Consider the following 16,096-nt stretch of genomic DNA (forward strand, 5'->3'; position numbering starts at 1 on the left):
AATAGAGGCTCTGAAAAATATTATATATATTGTAAAAAATAATAAAAAGGTATATCTTGAGATTTTTATATATATTATTACTATATTAATTAATGAATATCTTTAGGAAGCCTTTATTAGAAAAAGAATTATAGCTCTTTTCATTCCTGAAATCTGACAAATCAAATGCACTTTGTCGCTCGCGTTGCTTCCTCCTGTCAAAACTATTGCATACACGGTTTTTTCGCGGTAAACATTTTCGATTTTTCTTCATTTTATTTATCGTCGAGCCTCCTCGTTCCATTCGGTTAACTACAAAGAGCGTACAATGCACACGGGGATTCACGCTCGCATTCCGAATGCGTGCCCTACCTTCCGCCCTTCTCCTGCTTTCGTAGCCCTCCCTCTTATTTATCAGTTGCATCGCCGCGGACGTTTCGTCAGGTGTTTCAGGACACCGACAAAACGCCCAGGTCCGGTTTACGATCGCGAGGAGCCCCGAGTTCGTCTAAACCATTACACCTTTATCAGTTAACGAGATAACTAATCTCGTCCATAATAAGTCGAAGACTAAAAATACATTCTCCTATTAAAAAAAAAATTCGAGAAAAATAAAAAAATGTCGCGTCTCTCCCTTCGTTAAAATCCCCAATTCACTAATTGCGAGTCGTCGTGTTATTCTTGCGGTCGAAAATTCCCACGTTATCTCGCTTTCTTATCGCTCGTCGTACTACAATGAGTATCCCGGTGATTAGCAGTCTCAGACAAGGCCGATAGATTATAGATGTGTACGCGTGACCTCGTGTCGACGCGCGATCACGTGCCTGCGTGCGGATGTGTGTGAGAGAGAGAGAGAGGATCTTGAACCCACAACCGGCTTTGTGGGTGTGACTGACTCATAGTACTACAGTCCATTTACCATACGCAAGTATTCTCGTAGTACTCTCCCGCTCCTCGACTTTTCTTCGCGGCTTCTTTTCTCTCTCTTGATTGCCTTTCCCTCTCCGTTCCTCATCCTTTCTCTTCGTCGTCGTTTAAAAAGTGAAGAAACCAGACCCGCAGAAGACGACCGAAAGGTTACACGATCATCTGTATTCTATTTTACGATGCACATATAGAATATCATTAATTCGTATATATATATAATTTTAATATCATTTTCATATAATTTTATATATACAATTTTTATATAATTTTAATATATATAATTAATTTTCTAAATAATTCTCCATAATATATGCATGTATAAATTTTATTCTGATAATACACGGTTTCTTCGTGTCCGCCATTTTTACGCGTCGCATTTTTGTATAATATATAAACACGGACACGAAGAATACATATATTATCATAAAATTGATATACATATTATGGAATTATTTAGAAAATTAATTTCTCTCTTAATAAAAAGTGTCTTCTTGTTATTTTTAAAATAATCATACGAATCTTTCTTTAACTTTTTCTGAAAATAAATTAATAAATATATATAATTTCACAGAAGTAGCATCACGAGGGAGAAAATATGTAAACCAGCTGTAGCTATGTGTATATCATTTCCACGACACCGTGTATATTATGACTCGAGCAATAGTCTGGTATACAATAATATATATATATATATATATATTTGTATATGTGTATGCCGAGTTATCAGCTATATCATAGTGAGAAGGGAGAGTGCATGGCGCATCGTAGTAGTATGTGCACTCTCTACAATGCATTCGTAAACTCCATAATAATAATAGTAATAATAATAACTACACCAAATAAAACAATCGCTTATATCGGGAGAATCTATAAGTTTACTTTGTTAGAGTTTAATTAACATAAATTGTAACGCGAGAAACAACTCGTTCTCTTCTTTTTACTCGATTTTATTATTATTTATTTGAGTTGCATGTGAAGCTAATCTCTAATAATAATTATGAGGCGCAGTAATGATTAGTGATTAAATATAATATAGTAGTAATTTAAAAATCAAACAAATATTTTATACATAAAATAAAAATCTTTTATTTAAAGCGACTCGTGTTAAAAAGAACATCTCGTATGAATCATCCTGAAATGAGTTAATCTCTTTGAATGGAAATTCTTGTGAGAGCAGAGAAAGAGAAAAAAAAATAAATAGAGGTCTCTCTCTCTCTCTGAAACGCATACTGGCGCATTATTCTCGGCAGACGTAGGCGCAACTTTCCCTCCACGTCGCGGAAGAAAAGGGTAACCCCGAGTGCATCTTATATATATATATATAGGTATCCGAGAGGCCAGACTTGAAAACTGACGAAAATAAAACGGGAGATCCAAGGTTATTGTGCGCCGTGATCCGGCGCACCCGGGTGAAGGACCAACGGTACCAGAAGAAGAAGATGAAGAACGCACACTGCGCGTCTTTTAATGCCGCTCTTGATTACTCTCCACCTCGCCATCCCTGCTTTTATGATTCTCTACAGGGTGTCCCGAAGGAGCGCTTCTTGTCCCGCGATCGGAGCCTCGATATATTCTAAATATCGCGGAGATTAATTTATATCTCTAGATGAGATCACAAGTCGACGAGAACACGTATATACACATTCTCGGTTGATCTTCGATGTTTGGTGGCGGTGAAATTTAATTGAGGGACTTATGAGACAAAGGAGCAGCCTTGAAGAGGAATATGGCCGCTTCTTACTCGTATTAACGCGATGTCGGATGATCGTTCCACTTCGGTTCGTTTCGTTCGTGAAAACAACTTCCGATAGATGTACCTCTTACTGTGATTTAATTATATTATTTTTATTATTTTTTTACTGTTTTTACTATTTTTTTACTTATTTTAATTATACCATATAAATATATATTTATTTTAATATTATTGCAAACTTTTACTTAAGGACGAAATTAATAATGCAAAAATTATTCTTCTCATTTTACCTTTAAATAATGTAAAAATAATATAAAGTAATAATGTGTCTTTTATGTTCAAAAATTTATTTGAGTTAACAGGCAAATATATTTTGCAAGGAGGTAATACGGCAATAATGTCTCTAAAATGTCCGAAAAATTATTTCTGAGTTATTAGGCGAATATGTTTTGCAAGGAGGTAATACGGCAATAAATGTCTCTAAAATGTCCGAAAAATTATTTCTGAGTTATTAGGCGAATATGTTTTGCAAGGAGGTAATACGGCAATAAATGTCTCTTAAAATGTCCGAAAAATTATTTCTGAGTTATTAGGCGAATATGTTTTGCAAGGAGGTAATACGGCAATAAATGTCTGTAAAATGTCCGAAAAATTATTTCTGAGTTATTAGGCGAATATGTTTTGCAAGGAGGTAATACGGCAATAAATACCTCTTAAAATGTCCGAAAAATTCTTTTTAAGTTAACAGGCGAATATATTTTGCAAGGAGGTCGCTAGTCGCTACCAAGAGATTATATTTTCGAAGAGGTAAGTTGGTAAAATTTCCAACTCGGTACTGTCGGTAAAAATGTTCCGTCGGTAAAATTTATATCACCGTTGATAATTTACCTACTTGCATTATCGACACGATAAAATTTTTACCGACAGTACTCTACGAAAATATTCGACTACCTCTTTGCAAAACATATTTGCCTAATAACTCAGAAATGATTTTTCGAACATATTAGAAGACATTTATCGTTGTTTGTGCTACCTCTTCGCAAAATATATTCTCCTATTAACTCGATCAAACGATTTTTCGAGCATATTGAGAGGCACATATGGGAAACATAATCTGTGTAAATAATGATTAAATAATAAATAATTAAAATGTTAAATAATTTGTACAAATTGATGATATTCTTGAGTTAAAAATTCAATATAATAAAATAATGAAACACACAAATAATCAAAAATAAAAATAGAAATATAAAAAAGGAGAATTAAAAAGTAAAACGGCCTGCTATAAAATGCAGTGAAACTTTTATTTATTGAGAGAGTACACACAATTAGGTAACTAAAGTTTTTATTTATACACAATATTCTCTTTATTTTTGCAATTACAGGACCAATATACTGCAAACCAATCAGAGAGATTTGAATCTCTCTATTTATAAATCACTTCCTGCCAAAATGTCGCTACCCGTTGTCCTGCATGACACGTGGTTTCTTCTTTTTTCTACGACAGATCGGTATCAAATGTGGGAAGAAACACGTGTGTCTGTCAACATCAGCTAAGGTGCCCAGGGTGCACGTGCAAAATCCGCCGAAGAGGAAGTCGAATCAGGATCCTGTCGTGAATTCTTCGTTCTCGTCGTATTTCGGACATCGATTTAACCTTAATTCTTCTTTGCATTCAGATATAATGTCGAAGACAAATCAAGCAGCCAGTGACAAAAAATGTCCAAAAGTCGAGTATCTGGACACGCCTGTGAAATCGGAGAATGATACAAAGGAATATAGGTTAGACGATGAGAAATATTTTATTTTACCAGAAAGATTAAGATCTTTTTATCTTGATAACAAGTGTCATAAGATCTGGAGTAAATGTTATAAATTTAAATTGATTGTAAAATGTTTAATTTGCTATATATTTTCTCACGTATTTTCATTATCTGTTATTTTAGTCGATTAGCTCATTTGATATCCTTCTTGAAACATTTTATAATATTTGTTTATAGTGTATTTTGTTTCAATTTTATATAAATTTTTACATATCAAACATTTTTTAATTATTGACATATTATATTGATATACATATCGACATTTTTATTCTGTCGTTAATATTATTATATTTATCAAATTTCAGAGTCATCAGATTACAGAATGGTTTGACAGCTTTGTTAATAGCTGATTTACATTCAAGGATGAATTGTTACGAAGATGGTGATCAGGATGCAGGTGAATATCAAAATTGATTAAATTATGTTAATTTGAAGAATTCAACTATTTAAGTAAATACATGTATAAAATAAACAATATATTTAATATAAGAATAGAAACTAACATAATTATTTATAATATATTATGTATAAAGAAGTAATGTTTACTATTTATCAATGATTAGCAAGTAGCGAAGATGATGATGATGAGGACAGTGATGAGGGAGATGAAGATGATAGTAACGAAGAGGATACTGATGAAGATGATGATTTAATAGAGGATTCTTCGCCACTACGGAAGATAATGAAGAGAAATACAAAGATGGTATTCATAGATTATTGTACAAATTATAAAATGTTTTTTTTTTATATTTTTTATCTTATTTATTGATATTAATAACTTATTTAATTAGAGTTTACTTATATATATATTTTTTTTTATTTAACAGGCAGCATGTGGTTTATCTGTAGGAGTAGGCAGTTTTAGCGATCCACCAGAAATTCCAGGCATGGCGCATTTCCTCGAGCATATGGTTTTTATGGGATCAGCGAAATTTCCACAAGTAATAAACTGGATCCACTAAAGAAATTCGCATTTAATTGCCTAAGTCTCATTTTATTTGTAGGAAAATGATTTCGACTCGTATCTCAGCAAACGCGGCGGCTCGTCCAACGCAGAGACGGATTGCGAGCATACAACGTTTTACTTTGATGTCCAGGAGAAGCATCTGGTAAAAGCTCTCGATCGTTTCGCTCAATTTTTCATTAAGCCACTGATGAAGAAAGATGCCATCACGCGCGAAAGAGAAGCCGTGGAAAGCGGTACTTATATATTATTATAATTAGAATAAAAACTATCAACTATCAGCATTTTACAAAGTCGATAATTTTCGTATATATCGATAAATTTTTTTTATAGAATTTCAGATAGCCTTGCCTTACGACGACAACAGGAAGGAACAACTCTTTTCTTCTTTCGCGCGAACTGGTCATCCGGCCAGCAAGTTTGTTTGGGGCAATTTGATAACATTGCGCGACAATGTGGACGATGACACGTTATACAAGGAGCTGCACAAATTTAAAGAACGCCATTACAGCGCCCATAGAATGAAATTGTCTATACAGGTAGAGTTCGCTTTATTGAAATTGCGACAAAGATCAATAATTATTTAATTAAACACCGTTAATTCATAACAACGTCTGTTTGCAGGCGAGATTGCCGCTGGATATTCTAGAAGAATATGTTATAACGTACTTTTCTGATGTGCCGAACAACAAACTGCCACCGGATGACTTTACCCAGTTCAAAGGCGGGATTTCTTTCGATACTTCTGCTTTCCGAAGAATGTACAAAATAAAACCAGTCAAAGATATTAGCCTAGTACGTAAGGATAAAATACTGGTGCTACAAATAATTGATTTTCATGATAATACTAAGTTATAACATCAAATAGTATTTATTTGTGGATCCGAAGTTATATCTATTCGATTAAGAAAAATGTTTAATAGTTAATTATGGATTATAAAGTTAAATTTCATAATTTGTGATGTATCTCTAATTGACTTTATCATCTTTGCTTTGTAATATTGCATATATATTCATACATTTATTTATTTATTATTGTCATTATAGAATATGCAATTAGAATGAGTATTAATCATATTTTATAAAAATTTATATTACATCAAGATTGTATTTCGCAGTTAGACGTAACATGGGCCATGCCTTCGCTGTTGGATTACTACAAATGTAAACCATATCAATATGTTTCGTGGATCATCGGGCATGAAGGGAAAGATTCCTTGATCAGTTACCTGCGTAAGAAAATGTGGGTCATTGATATACTCAGTGGCAATGACGAGAGTGGTTTCGAGCACAGTTCTATGTATGCTTTATTCAAGCTTAGCTTGATTCTCACGGATGAAGGGCAGAAACACTTTGAAGAACTGCTGGATGCGGTATTTTCTTTTATAAATTTGTTAAAAAAGGAAGGTCCGCAGAAGAGGATTTACGATGATATCTATAAGATCGAAGAAATTAATTTTAGGTAAAGGAATCTTAAAAATAGGAACAAACAAGAATATAATTAGTTAATTTTGAAAACTGCGATAAAGAAAAGACGTCAAATTGTGATACACGACTTCGTTAAGTAACTATATATAAATTTTGTTATAGATTTGCCAATGAGCAGGATCCCATAGAATACGTGGAAGATTTGTGTGAGGGTATGCATTTTTATCCGCCGTGCGATTATTTAACTGGGAGCGAGCTTTACTTCGAGTACGATCCAGAAGCCATAAAAATGTGTCTGGACTACCTGAAGCCGGAAAATATGAACATCATGATTTTCAATGGAAAATTTGACAAGGAATTGGATAAAGTTGAACCGTGGTTCAAAACTAAGTATACGGACGTTGAAATACCGGAAGCATGGATTGAGCGCTGGAAAATCATCGAACCATTGCCAGATTTTCACTTGCCACTTCCGAATACATTCCTCACCAGTGACTTTACCTTGATACCATTACCTGCAGACGTTCCGAAATTTCCTGTGAAAATACACAGCGACGCAATCTCCGAGATATGGTATCGTCCAGATCCCAAGTTTCGGTTGCCCGAATGTTTCATGTATTTCCATTTCGTTTCTCCATTGGGACTTCAATCTGCAGAGAAGTAAGTAACAATGGAAGCTGTAAGAATATGCGTAGTTTTTCAATATTTTGAATTAATAACTATTTCTTAAAAAAAAAACATTAATGATATCTCAGTGCAGTTCTCATGGAGTTGTACTGCAATGTACTGAAACAGTTGCTGGTTGAAGAAATATATCCAGCACTAACGGCTGGATTTTATTTTTCGGCTAATGTCACTGAGAGAGGTATCCAAATAAAGTTGAATGGATTGAACGAGAAACTGCCAGTAAGTATTTTTTTTAAAGAGAAGGTATTTAAATTATAGATACAAACTCTATATCTATATTCTTATGGTACACAGCTTTTACTATTCACTATCATGAAATACATGGTGGACTCCCCGAATCTTATTACGAAGGAGTTATTTGAAATTTTGAAGGAGCTGCAGCTCAAGATATTCTACAACACATTTATAAAACCCAAGAAACTCGCGAGGTATCTATTTGTTATCTAGCATAATTTCTACAATGCTTGAATAATTCAATAAAACGATGAATTATACATTGTAAAATGAATTATATCGAATTATGTATTTAATTAATCCGATTCTGATTTCGATATTCTTTCGCAGAGACGTGCAGTCGTATTTACTCAAGTATGTTCATTACACATGCGTCGACATGTACACTCCTCTACGCAATGTCAATTTCGAAGAGTTTCAAAACTTCATCAAGGTCTTCAACGATCGTTTCTATATTCAGTGCCTCGTGCAAGGCAACATGACTCAGGATGCCGCGTTGGAAAACGTGAAACGATGCATCGAAATAATCAACTGCAAGCCGTTGCCCCCGAATATGTTACCGGAGATAAGGATCATGCAAATACCCATGGGCACACACTATTGCAAACTGAGAAACATGAACGAAACCGACGTGAATTCTGTGGTGTCGAATTACTATCAATCTGGAGTCACGTCGATCGAGTTATCGATGTTGATTGAGTTATTGATAGTAAGTGGATCAATCCTATAATTTCAAAAGCCTTATACTTATTTGTATCTCACATTTGTACTGACTTTAAGTATTTTTATTTTTGTATTTTACATTTCAACTTCGCGTATGATTATTTCAGGTGATAATGGAGGAACCGCTGTTCAATCGACTCAGAACTAAGGAGCAGCTCGGCTACAACGTCGCCACCTTTTGCAAATTCGTCCACGGAATTGTGGGATATAATATTACGATTCAAACTCAGGCGGACAAGTACACGACCGAGTACGTGGATCAGCGGATCGAAAACTTCTTGCAAACATTTCATCAGATTTTGGAAGATTTTACGGAAGGTAAAATTTTATAAAATAATGATTTATAAATAAGATAGAAAAGAACATTTATTGATAAAAGATTTTCTAACAGTTGACCTGAATGAAGTTAAACAAGCGTTGAAAAAAGTGAAGCTGTGCGTCGATATCGATCTAGACGAGGAAGTTATGAGAAACTGGGAAGAGATCTTGTCGTGGCGGTACAGGTTTGACAGACTCGAGAGAGAAGTGCTTGCGATAAAGGACATCAAGCTCAACGATCTGAGGGAGTGGACTAAGAAACACACGTTGAACGGAAGTAACTTCAGAAAACTAAGTATTCACGTGGCAGGAAATAAGAAAGGCGCAGACAACGAAACGAACAGTGAGTCAATGATAATCCTTGTCGATATTTTTTTTTTTCTTTTATGTACAATACCTTCCACAAGTTTGGAAACATCTTTTACATTGTATAGTTAATATCAATGGCATGGCAGCGATGTGTGCAGATTTTTTGTATAAATATATCGCAAGATATTTAAATGACAATATAAAAATGCTGAAATGCTAAATAATTTTTCATTTCTAGATATTGTGGAGGATCGCAACAAGGCGGAATATTCCTTGGAATATATAACCAACCAAAATAAAAAAACACAAGGTCATATTATTACTGATGTGGAAGCTTACAAGAATACTTTCTATGTGTATCCAGTAACTGAAGAGAATAAGCCTTTGAAAGAATCGAATAAATGATGTTCTAATAGTGTTAGCAATGTAATAATTATATAAAATAAGTTGTATTGTCTTAATACTTTTCTATTTATCGAGAGTTTCAAACTCTTACGCTGGCTCTTGCATGTAATAAACGAAATAGCATGATTAAATAAGAATATTATAAAGTGTGCGCGATTCCTTGTAAATCCTTAAATCTTTAGGCTTTTATATTTTTTATGTTACGACATAATTTTAATTCATCTAATTTTTTTAAGACAATTATAACTTGCAACTATTTTAATCAGTGGAATTATTTTTATGTTATTAAAAAGTAAAACGACCTGCTATAGTATTTCTCCTTTTTTATATTTCTATTTTTATTTTTGATTATTTGTGTGTTTCATTATTTTATTATATTGAATTTTTAACTCAAGAATATCATCAATTTGTACAAATTATTTAACATTTTAATTATTTATTATTTAATCATTATTTACACAGATTATGTTTCCCATATGTGCTTCTCAATATGCTCGAAAAATCGTTTGATCGATTTAATAGAAGAATATATTTTGCGAAGAGATAGCACAAACAACGATAAATGTCTTCTAATATGTTCGAAAAATCATTTCTGAGTTATTAGGCAAATATGTTTTGCAAAGAGGTAGTCGAATATTTTCGTAGAGTACTGTCGGTAAAAATTTTATCGTGTCGATAATGCAAGTAGGTAAATTATCAACGGTGATATAAATTTTACCGACGGAACATTTTTACCGACAGTACCGAGTTGGAAATTTTACCAACTTACCTCTTCGAAAATATAATCTCTTGATAGCGACTAGCGACCTCCTTGCAAAATATATTCGCCTGTTAACTTAAAAAGAATTTTTCGGACATTTTAAGAGATATTTATTGCCGTATTACCTCCTTGCAAAACATATTCGCCTAATAACTCAGAAATAATTTTTCGGACATTTTAGAGACATTTATTGCCGTATTACCTCCTTGCAAAACATATTCGCCTAATAACTGAGAAATAATTTTTCGGACATTTTACAGACATTTATTGCCGTATTACCTCCTTGCAAAACATATTCGCCTAATAACTCAGAAATAATTTTTCGGACATTTTAGAGACATTTATTGCCGTATTACCTCCTTGCAAAATATATTTGCCTGTTAACTTAAAATGAATTTTTCGGACATTTTAGAGACATTTATTGCCGTATTACCTCCTTGCAAAACATATTCGCCTAATAACTCAGAAATAATTTTTCGGACATTTTAGAGACATTATTGCCGTATTACCTCCTTGCAAAATATATTCGCCTGTTAACTTAAATAAATTTTCGAACATAAAATACACATTATTACTTTATATTATTTTTTATATATTATTTTTACATTATTTAAAGGTAAAATGAGAAGAATAATTTTTGCATTATTAATTTCGTCCTTAAGTAAAAGTTTGCAATAATATTAAAATAAATATATATATTTATATGGTATAATTAAAATAAGTAAAAAAATAGTAAAAACAGTAAAAAAATAATAAAAATAATATAATTAAATCACAGTAAGAGGTACATCTATCGGAAGTTGTTTTCACGAAGGAAACGAACCGAAGTGGAACGATCATCCGACATCGCGTTAATACGGGTAAGAAGCGGCCATATTCCTCTTCAAGGCTGCTCCTTTGTCTCATAAGTCCCTTAATTAAATTTCACCGCCACCAAACATCGAAGATCAGCCGAGAATGTGTATATACGTGTTCTCGTCGACTAGTGATCTCATCTAGATATAAATTAATCTCCGCGATATTTAGAATATATCGAGGCCCGATCGCAGGACAAGAATTAAATTACATTAAAGAATATAGAAGGTATGCTTATTGCGGGATGCGTGTTTGGTAAATGAAGTACTTGCTAGGTTTCATATTCTTTTTTTTTTTTTTTAATTGTATTCAAGACATGACAACACGTTTTCAATAAATCATTAAACTTTCGAAAATGTCAGCCAGCCGTATCCGAGAACCCTTTCCTCGCCCTTTCCCCTTTCTTTACGTTCTTCACTCTCGTGCTAAGAGCTTTCTTACAAGACTTCGATTGAAAGTTTGTTGTCTTTTACAAAAAGCCGCACATCACATATGTCGCGCGCAAAAGGCTTCTTTCTTTATATTAACTCAACGGATGACTCTCTACGAATCTTAAATACTTTTCTAATTCTGCGTGTGTATGAGTGTGTTGTGAGAGGTTTTGCGCTTATATAGAGAAGATATATAAATGAAGGGTTAAATATTACGCTCTTGACAAAGGAAGAAACTTAAATTTATCTGATCTGATCGGATCGATTACTCTTCTCTCTCTTTTTCCCTTTCATTAAAAAAAATTCCGGGTAGATGCTTCATCAACCATCGATTGCTAGCTTGAGAAAGCAGAATAATCGTATCCGAAAGGACAGATTTACAGCGAGTATTAGTAATGCAATTTAAGTATTTTTCTAAATCGTTACAACATTCATTAAGAGTGCGTTTCGCATTTTATACTTCGAATAATCATCGGTATATATCGTTTTTTTTCCTTTTTTCTCTTTGCGGTAGTATTATAGTTTTTTTTGCCACTACATTTATATTAGTTAATTATCTCTGCTACTCTCCGAATATGTATCAGTTTTTTTTTGGGGGAGGGTTTAAGTAGTTTAAACGTAAGTGACTTTAGAGTTTTACGATAATTTTTTTTTAGCTTTTTTCGGTTGCCTCGTGTTCTCGTCAGCACTGATTCTTTCTTTCTCTCCCCTCGCTCCCTCAAATCATGTAATAATTCCGGAATTACAGAAGAGTTGCGAGCGAATAATTATAGATTATATATGTATTCGGAAACATTTTTGCATACACGATCTCTCCTTCTCTAACGAAAGCGAATCAGCTCTGCTCGACACTAGACACATGAATGGGGCATACATGTTACAACAGTTAGTGTTTACAATGGTATTTGATAATCCAACGAGAGAATACATCAATGTGTGTGGTTGCGTTTATATTAAATGCGAGGGACCACAAATGGGTCGGCTATTATTATGGTGGATCTACATTATTATTAAATTTTCAATAGGAAAAGAGATGTCCAAGTTTCTCTCAATTTTCCCTTGTGGAACTCATCTAATTTGCCAACTAATTATTCATTATAATTACGAGATCACATATATAGCGATTGATCTCTCTTTGAGAGAGAGACTCCACATTTCTACAACATATGTATAAGCAATTTTATATTTTTTTTTACACTTTCATCAGGTTCCAACTTCCTTCGAAATATGCAAAAATTAAATTTATTTGCCACCACTAAACCGACCCATCCAGATCAAAAATCATATATGATATTATTGATAATAGCTTAGCGCATGTTTAATAATTTTCGGATTCAACGATTAATTCTCCATCTTTCTCTCTTTTTCGCCTTTCCCTTCGGAAACCGGAAACGACATTCCGGATATATAATATGGTTATTTTAGTCAAAAGATACCAAAAGGCGTTTTTTCTCTCCCCTCGCAACAAGTACATCCATCCACGTGGTGTACATCTGTCATTTTTTTTTCATCCCCCGTTAACACTCATCTTTCCCCTTTCTTTCTTTCAAGTTTATTTTAAGTTAAAGAAGAGAAAGTAAAAACGAAAATATATGTAATAATGTACTAATGATCATCACAAACATACACATGTCATATGTAATCCTTTCCTTTTTCTCGGCTATGAAAAAAAATAATAATAATAGCGGAATATACACACGTTACGTTTAATATTTTAATAAGAATATACAAGGGGTATGTTTATGCGTGGATATGTGTGTGTGTGTGTTTGTATGTGTATGTTTTGTGTATACGTGTATGTATATGTTTCTCGGGGCCCACACGAGTTTTTTATTTTTTTCTTCAGCTACGTCGATAAGTGTTTAATCTTTTTTTTTCTTTTTTACTTTTTACTTTGATTAATATTATATATTCTTGCGTGTTTGTTTCTATATCGTTACTTTAGTTTACATCTCGCGTATTACGTATGGCAAGCAAAACTACGTTAAGGAAAAATAGAAACTTAAAATTTATAAATCTCTGTGACGCGTATATAGCAACCTAGAAAGAGCTCTCCTCCTCGTTACATATTCTTATACTTTTTGATATCGGTTTGCTATGAAAGATCTCTGATTCTACTCGTACATATATGGCTTATAGCAAGAAGTTAAGAAATAAAAGAGACACACGAACATGTGTGTGTACATCTATCAAAGCATATAGTGAAACTAATATACATTTTTTTTGGAATCATTTAAAACAAGTTATTGAAATTAAATGATCTCTTTTTTTCCAAGTTTCAGCGAGACCTACTTTCTGTTTCTACGAAGTATATAAAATAAAAAGAGAAGAGTTAGGTATAACATACAGAAATACAATAAGGATTCTTCCGTCCGAGAAGAAAGGATACAACTATTCGGGAATATATGCGTTTTAGTGCGTGTGTTAATTAATATAAACGAGAGTCCTACAATCCTCGGCTGTATAACATCGTATATTATTCTCCGTGCTCTCTAGAAAAGGTATTACTGTCGAAATAAAATGAAAAAACAGCCGTTTCTTTTCCGTCACTCCGAAAAGTCGAGCGCGTTATTTTTTTTTTTTTTATCAACAATAACGTTTCGCGAATAACAGACCTCACTTTGTTAAAGTACGATCGCTCGCCTAGTCCAAGTTTAGCTCTCGAGAGTTAGTATTTTATTATTACTCGGTGCACAATGTGAATTTTTTTCCGTTATTAATTATCTGTTCACAACACACACAAATTGTATCTGAGAAGATCATTTACAGATTGTTACTTCATATATAAATATACGATCATATAGATTACTTGTAACTCTTTTATAACGGTAATTATCGGTATTATTATTCATATCATAGACGAGTGTGTTTTTGTGGGCCCCGCTTCTCTCCTCCGTCTCTATCGCGATATAACAAAAAGCACAGGCACACTTTAGGTTGCGCCTGGTTCTTTTTTTTCTTCCTTTTATCATTTTATTTTACGTCATTCGAGTTTCCGTATTTTCTGCATTCTGTTGTATTCAATGTGGATTCTCGATTTCTTTTCATTTTTTTCGCATTATTCACGCTTTGCGTTTTACATTAAATTATTCCACGTTATCATCATCATCATCATTATATATTATTATTATTATTATTGCATATTAAACGTGTATCGGTGCAGCGGCTACCGATCACACTATTTGCGTTACATCGTTTATTTGTGTGTCTTTATACTCGTTTTACATCCGGTATTTTATATATATATATCTCAAGAGTTCGATTTCTCTCAGAAAGAAAATCTATCTTTACGTAAAAGCGTAAAGTGACATTTTACTCTCAAATTCGTATTTCGTCAGATTCAAGAAAGTCGGCTTCTAGTACGTGTTCTATGTATGTTTTGTATGTATTTTTGTGTGTGTATGTATGTATGTATATGTTTATATGTATAAAGTGTAATATCGTTCGCGAACGAACAATTGTCAATTTTCGAAATTTACGTTTTCGGAAAGGAATACTGTTTTTTTTCTTTTTTCAGCAGATTGCATACCTCGTTGCGTGTACCTTGCAAAGTAATATAGTCGCACGCTAATTATATCGCGTTATGTGTGTGAGAGACTCTGATGATTTTAAAATCATATTACATATATATATATATATATATATATATATATATATATATATGTATGTATCACATGAAACATATCTCGGTTTACAAACGCACACGTCAATTTCAGACAGAAATCCGCATTAAAAGCGTACAAACGCTTTGATTTCGCATCGCATTTCGTAAGACGGTCGAATTTTTATTTCCACACATGCTCGGCGCACATTTGAAAAAGCTGACATTATTTAGTTATATAATTCATCTCTGTATTCAATATACGTTATATATGCGTGTGTGTATATATATAATATATTTCTTTCTCTCTCTTTTTTTTCCTGTTTCTACAAGCAACTCGGGAAACTGAGAGCTTCGGAAACATAGGAAAACGTGGGACTCGATTCATTTTTTCTTTTCGGCAAAATTTATCCACGGATGTCAATTTCCTTAACATGCCATCTAAAGCACTTTCGTATGTCTCTTTCTCTCTCTCTCATCCCTCTCCCACAGGATCTTACTCATTTAACTACTCTCAGGCTCGTTAACTGTCATTTTACTCAAATTATATAAAGTTTCTCACAGTGTCCTAATGCATTTTACGCAATAACAAATCTACAAAAATATAACATTTTATCTTATCATTTCATTATATTACCTCAATAAATGGTTTTCTTTTTTTTTACTCGCTTTAATTACCTTCTTTGCTCACGTGTCTTGGACACGTGTGTTTTCGTCTCATCTCTTCGGTACTTATTTTAATAATCGTGTTCTGTCGTGCTGTCTTGTTATTTTGTTGTTATATATCATTTTTTTACTGATAAAAGAAAACCCTTTCTTTCTTTTGCTCTCTCTCTCTCTCTCTCTCTCTCTCTCTTAAATTCTTCCGATGATCTTTGGTAGAAAGTCTTTTAGACTATTCTACACATAAATAGTATATACTTTTTAACATAATCGCTTTCTATTCTCCGATGCGTGAT

At 33.2% G+C, this 16,096-nt stretch overlaps 1 protein-coding gene across 1 annotated transcript; it reads left to right on the forward strand.

The window, feature by feature from the left end:
• The first annotated feature begins 4,030 nt into the window (after window positions 1–4,030).
• On the forward strand, window positions 4,031–9,636 carry LOC114946559 (nardilysin). Its single transcript, XM_029323105.2, has 15 exons — window positions 4,031–4,381; window positions 4,728–4,819; window positions 4,986–5,125; window positions 5,250–5,363; window positions 5,427–5,622; window positions 5,720–5,925; window positions 6,011–6,181; window positions 6,505–6,848; window positions 6,977–7,474; window positions 7,570–7,720; window positions 7,796–7,929; window positions 8,066–8,444; window positions 8,566–8,776; window positions 8,850–9,119; window positions 9,324–9,636. The coding sequence occupies exons 1-15, from the start codon at window positions 4,074–4,076 to the stop codon at window positions 9,488–9,490; spliced, it is 3,381 nt and encodes a 1,126-aa protein (XP_029178938.2). The 5' UTR covers window positions 4,031–4,073; the 3' UTR covers window positions 9,491–9,636.
• The last annotated feature ends 6,460 nt before the right edge of the window (window positions 9,637–16,096 follow it).

This window comes from Nylanderia fulva, unplaced genomic scaffold, assembly GCF_048542155.1.
Source record: "Nylanderia fulva isolate GAGA-0341 unplaced genomic scaffold, ASM4854215v1 Scaffold9, whole genome shotgun sequence".
Classification (NCBI taxonomy): Eukaryota; Metazoa; Arthropoda; class Insecta; order Hymenoptera; family Formicidae; genus Nylanderia; species Nylanderia fulva.